Source organism: Propithecus coquereli, unplaced genomic scaffold (genome assembly GCF_000956105.1).
Source record: "Propithecus coquereli isolate 6110/MARCELLA unplaced genomic scaffold, Pcoq_1.0 Scaffold243, whole genome shotgun sequence".
NCBI lineage: Eukaryota > Metazoa > Chordata > Mammalia > Primates > Indriidae > Propithecus > Propithecus coquereli.
This window is the reverse complement of record NW_012147986.1, coordinates 4969762-4976215: the sequence shown is the minus strand read 5'-3', so window position 1 is coordinate 4976215 and position 6454 is coordinate 4969762. Positions and strand designations below refer to the sequence as shown.

At 31.8% G+C, this 6454-nt stretch overlaps 1 protein-coding gene across 3 annotated transcripts in view; it reads right to left on the bottom strand.

Moving 5' to 3' along the window:
• Positions 1-375: 375 nt before the first annotated feature.
• The window catches only part of C1D (C1D nuclear receptor corepressor), a 24913-nt gene continuing 18834 nt past the window's right edge, over positions 376-6454 (bottom strand). For all 3 annotated transcript variants that reach the window (XM_012646434.1, XM_012646435.1, XM_012646436.1), the window contains 4 exons: positions 5512-5658; positions 4330-4396; positions 3962-4017; positions 376-1234 (listed from right to left, as the gene is read on the bottom strand). In XM_012646434.1, the coding sequence (XP_012501888.1) occupies positions 1070-1234; positions 3962-4017; positions 4330-4396; positions 5512-5649 (426 nt within the window). In that variant the 5' untranslated portion in view covers positions 5650-5658 and the 3' untranslated portion in view covers positions 376-1069. The remainder of the gene's footprint in view (positions 1235-3961; positions 4018-4329; positions 4397-5511; positions 5659-6454) is intronic.

Genomic DNA, 6454 nt, shown 5'->3' with positions numbered 1-6454 from the left:
AAAGCATTAAGGGCATATAATTAAAATTCATGGGCTTAGAAATTTTTAAAAAGTTGAATATGTAAAATTCTCTGTAATGAATATTCCAGAAAAATAAATCAGAATATAAACACAATGTAATCTCCTTTAGATTTCTCCTCTGCTTAAGTGGCATTATGTAACACAGAAAGCTGTTCCAAAACACTTATATGTACTTGATATAGTCTCAAAAACATGTAATCAAAGAATCTGAAAAAATGAGACCAAAAGAACTATGGCACTATGCATCAGGAACAAAAACTCATCGATTTCTCTATTGGTGACGACTTCTAAAACCTATCTTCCTAATTTGGAAGGCAAATTTACTCAAAAGAGAAAAATAAACAGGTCAGCTACACAACATTTACAGCCTTTATTGAGAGGGTATAGCCATTATGCCAAAATTCATCCACCAACATAAAACCTTATTTCCCATCTAAAGTTAATGAGAATATATTTTATTTTAAATGGGACACAGAGGCAACATGCCAAGAATTAAAGTACGACCGTAAAGTTTTAATTTCACACTTCAAATATCAAAAAAGCAATAATTCCTAAAATCATGAAAACATGAAGTAACTACACAGGGAAAAAAATGGACATTGAAGTCATTTCATTCTTAATATCATATAGTAGAAATAGATGTACTTATAACCTCGGCCTACAGATAGCATACTTCATAAGGTCATTATTCATTTAAAATAGTACAAATGTTTATAAAGAACATTTAACTTAAATTTCACAGTTGTTTATAAAATGGTACTTGCAGGATTGACCTATATAAGGAAATAAGAGTCTTGTCAAAAGACATGATAAACTATAAATATAAAATACATCACAATGTTAAAAACCTCATAGTGCTCCACAAGAAAATCAATAAAGATAACAATCTTTGTGGGGGGGAAGCATTTAGCATTATAAATTTAAAGTATAAATTTACACATGAATTTGATAAGGAATACATTTAAACCCTGCATTGCCACATAATCATATTTTGTGAAAACAATAAAAAGATGTACTTTTTGAATATATGTACATCAAAATCAAGAAGTTAGTTTTTACTTTTTCCTTTATTGGCAACTTTCAATGCATTTTTTGGTTTTGGTTCCCAGAGGGCATTTTTTACAAATCTTGCAGCTGCACCTTTGTCCAGCTTGCCAGCCTTTTTCTTATCTGTTATTTCCTTGACTCTGTTCATGTACACTCTGATTCTTTCCTTAAAGATAAAAAAGAAAGGTAATAGATTTACTAAGCTGTTCACCATCACTACATCTTATTATATTATACCTCTGTTAAATTCAACAGATACATATTTATTGCCTATTAAGTGCATGGTGCTAGTAAATGCAAGGGCATAGGACAAACATGCTCTGTGCTTTCCTGGAGTTCACAGTCTCGGGGGCAGAGGGGGTAGGGGGGAAGAGAGACATTAAAAAGTCATTTCAGAAGTGTTCTGAGTATTTCCAAAGAAGAAATGTACTAAAACATCACTAAAGAGATAAAGTTGAGTTGTTTCCATGTGGTTATGTATTTTTTTAAATTAGCATTAACCTATATCTACATATTAACTGTTTTTTTATATCTGAAGTCTAAAATCTGAGCTCTCTTACATTTGCAACTAAATTCTCCTGAAATTTTTCTAAACAGGAAATATTAATAGTTGAGGTAGTATTCAACTATTTATCTTTTTATGTTACTGTCAAGTGTCACAATTAAAAGAGACAGAATGAAAATACAAGATCTTTTATTCAATTTCATGCTTTTGATTGATAAGTGCAAGAAATTTTCTAATAAAATATACAGTTCTAATCAGACTTTACGAGGTGAGAAGCATAATGTGTTGCCATACCACTTTGAATCTTCTGAGACCATTAATCAGCATAAATGGCTATCCTATACTTCAAATGGAGAAATAAAGTTGATGAGAGCCATAAAATAGCAGAGTAAATGACTGATGGCTGCTTAAAAGCAAGTTTCATTAAAATCATCAAAATAGTTCTATAAACATACACAGAAAAATGTAGAACCTTAGAGTTTTTTCATTGCAAAGACTAGCAACTCTGCTCGACACTCTCTAATGGCTCCCTGTTTCTGTCAGAGTAAAAGCCACAGTCCTTACAACAGTGGATACCTCCCCAGCCCAGCTTCACGCCCTCCCCGACATGCCTCAGGCCTTAGCCCAGCTTAGTGCTCTGCCTGGAAGGATCTTACCTCAATTATCAACACAGCTACTCCTCCTCTTCCTTCCAGCCTGCTCAAATGTTAACCTTGTCAGTGAGGCCCTGACTTCATTTAAAATTGCAGTCCTACCCAAGCACTCTAATACCTCTTACCCTGCTCTACTTTTTTTCCTTTTTCCTATAACATTTAACTTTCTAACATATTACATATGCATATATATTTACTATTTGTTTATTTTATTTTATTTTATTGTCTCTCTCCATTAGATACAGTCTGGTGTCTGCCACAAGGGCAGGGATCAGCTTTATTCACTGAGGAATCATCTCTCCCTTGGAAATAATGCCAGCCTCCCAACAGGCACTCAAATATTTGTTAAATGAATAAATTGACTATTTTCAATGTCTTTCCCCAACTGTGATACATATGGCAAATAGATCTCCTATCACACCCTAACTGTGATCAATTTATAATGTTTGTCACTCGGTCAGAAAAGGGGAATAGGGTTGTGTATGCATTTTATTTGCCAACCCTTGCCCAGAATATTAATGTACTCCTCCATAAAGTGGGTTTGAGAAAGAAAGAAGATAAATGATCTTATCCTTTCACAAAGACAGTATAGAGTACTCCAAATAACTTTGTGTTAAGGGAAAAAAGAGTAATTTTATAAATGTAAAGCCCATATTAGAAAGTTGAAAACAGATGATACAACCCATACTTCTTAAGGTTCAAAGCCAGTATCATCTATCAAACCAAGATCTGCATATCGTGTTGCTTTATACATTTGCTTTAAATATTTTTCACGATTGCTGTATTTAAAAATAAATTATTTTTCCCTCAAGAACTTTAAAAGAAGAAAATGTCTTAGTCCACACATTAAAAAAATGAAGACAACAGATCTGGCTTATTCATTTTTTAAAAATAAATGACCAAGTGCTTTACTCAGTTGTAAATAACATACACATCAACAACCATAAGACTTGAGAACAAGGATACAATGTCAAGTGTATTTCACATATATATTTACCTTATATTTTATAAACACAAAGAATAAATTTATTAATATTCTTATTCATAAAGCCAAGTCAAAAAGATAACCATAAGTTTGATTTCTAATTTTTTCCCTCAAATTGAATGATTTGATTTAATTTTTGAAGTCAGCAAAAACTCCAAGATACCAGACCTTATATACTGTACTTATACATCTAAATGGAATACAAAGACAAACCTAGAAGATTTATTACAGGTTGTAAATATGTCACTAATGCAGAATTACTGGACAGTACACATACAACTGGTGCCAAAAAAGCTTTTAGCTTTGTTGCTGAACTGGATTCTTTACTGCTGAGAAAATGAATTAATGGAGGAATTGAAAAGGTGGGGGGAGAAACTTTCCCGTCTTTGCTAGTAAATCAACTAAAATATACTTTTAAGAATTGTGTAAGAGTTAAAAAAAAATAAAAAAAGTAGCCTTAGAGATGAACAGGATTTCAAACATTTATAGAAAAATAATATGTAAGTTATAATTACTAGAATCATAACATTTTCCCATCCAGAGATTTATGTAATATATGGAATACCAATTCTCTGACAAAGGTAAGTAAGAGAAAGAAAAACCAAAAACAGTAAGGTCTGGCTCACTTTCATAATTTCAACTCTAATTTTGTTCTCCATAATTAGTGTGGTAAAGGTACTATCACTTAAACTTCAGGAATATTACAACAAATAGACATGTAAAATAAAAAGAAATTAACTAAACTCTTACCAATTCCTGCTTTACTGGATGTTCCTTAGGATTAACTCCTTGAGTTGCTAAATAAACTACAAAACAAAAATTTCACTGAATAAAATGGTATAAATATTAATTAAGAACATTCCAATTAAAGAAACAGTAGTTACAAAAAAGGAAAGTCACACAAATGATTAAATCTTAAGTTATTCAACCTCTATGTAATATTAAATTTATATGTGGCTCATGGGCATTCAGGATTCTAATTTAAAAGAAATAAATATCTGACTATTAAAACTGCCATAAAGTGTAACTGTAAATAAATTGCTATCATTTCAAAGATAAATCGCCTTTAACACAATAAATAATTTGCTTTCTAATTAATTCCAAAGTAATATACATACCCCAAAACATTGAATTTAATGTGTAGGCAGAAACTAAATCCACTTTTGCTTGTTCAAGTGGGTCCAACTATTAAAAAAGGAAAAGAGAGAGGGAAAAAAAGAAAAAAGAAAAAAGCACCTATAAACTTTGAACACCATAACATTTTAAACTTTTATCAAGCACAATGTATCAAAGAATTCTTTTTCACTTCCTATAATCCAATAACCAATTTGTCTGAAAATAATTTGCAAAAAGAAGTTTTCTTAGTCAGTGACTTTTGCCCACAAATTTTCACTTCAGGGTATCATCTTTACTTAGACAAGGAATGTGTATAATCCAAGAAAAATTCTTTTGAATTATTCTAATTCAGGAGTTACCATCTGGGCTTTGTATGTCAAAAGTAATTTATCAATATAAACATTGTACATGATGCATTTATGTATTAATATAAGAAGCAGGCTAAAATGCTTAGGCAATACCAAAGACAGAAGAAACATAATAAGATTTGTTTTAGACTGTCAAAGTCAATTTACTGTTTTTGTCCTATAGGGTTTCCAGAAACCCTGATAACATCATTGTAATACTTAAAAGGTCAAAGATAGAGTCGAGTCTGTCAAAAAGAATGCTGTGAGTGCTCCTTATTTTTCAAAACCAAGTCAAAATAAAAATATAGTTAGACAGTATTTCCTAAGGCTGAAGTTTTGTTTTGTTTTGTTTTTTCCCTAAAAACACCCAAACACTAAAAAAATTGAAATAAAGGGGGAAAGGAGCATATAACATTAATCTATTTCTTCTTCCATATGTTTCATAAAACAGCACTCTGTTTCATGAAATTCATTTTTAGGGCTGGGAACAGTGGCTCACACCCATAATCCTGACACCTTGGGAGCCTGAGGCAGGAGAATCACTTGAAGCCAAGAGTTCAAGACCAGCCTGGGCAACATAGTAAGACCCTGTTCTCTACAAAAAATTAAAAATCAGCCAGGCATGGTGGCATGCATCTGTAGTCCCAGCTACTCAGGAGGCTGTGGCAGGAGGATCACTTGAGCTCTGGAGCTTGAGGGTATAGTAAGCTATGATCACGCCACTGCACTCCAGCCTGGGCTACAGAGACCCTGTCCCTCAAAAAAAAAAGAAACAGAAAAAAAAAAAGAAAGGAAAAGAAAATAAATTCATTTTTAGGAATTACATTTTTAAAATACCTTCTGCAACAACTCATTTCTAGAAACAGACATCATAGTCTTCAGCATCTCATCCACAGCGCCAATGGAATTCTCGAATGTTGATAAATACTCATGAATTTCTACTGGATAGTCTTCATTAATTTCTTCACCTGCCATTAGGACCAACTAGGAAAAAATTTTAATCCTTAGAATTCATATTGGAGACAAAGCTTGTTCTTTAGTTTACAAAAAAAAGTCATTGGGTCATATTGTGTATTTCAAAAGCACTAAAATAGTTAAAACCTGAAGATAAACAAATCTTAGAATATAATTCTTTAGCAATTACATTCTAACTTCCCTTCTTAAGTTTCTTGCCAGGTGAGTGGGGAATCTACCCCAGTCCACTAATGCTACACATAGAAAACCCTCAACACTTTCAAAGCACTAAAGACATGATTACCAAACATGAAATATCAATAATCAAAATCCTATATTTTAAAAACTTTCTGTTGAAATTAAAGACCAAGCAAATCAATGAAAATTTCATAAGTACATCCCCAATGATTGCTGAAGAAATGATAAGCAAAGTGCTTCTTTTCTGAAGAAACCTTCTAAATATAGTTTGATCTAGCAGCATGTGATATTAAACTAAAAAATTAGAAGTCTTAGGTCTGAAATATCGTATTTATTACTAAAATTATTTTTAAGCCCATATATTTATATTTATATTCCTTAAGCTTCTTTAAAATAATCAGAAATCTAAAGAATCCATAAATCACATAAAGCTTACAAGCAGAAAAGAGGAACCTTGGGGAAAATAAATAATACGGTTTTCATTAGGCTAGAGCGTATCTGACAGTGCATACTTTTAAAATTCACATTTATATCATAATTAATATCTATGTGAGAAAAAGCAAAATCTGTATCATTGTATTAAATAAAGTACCTAAGACCAAATTTCAGAGGCAGTTCCAAACCATAT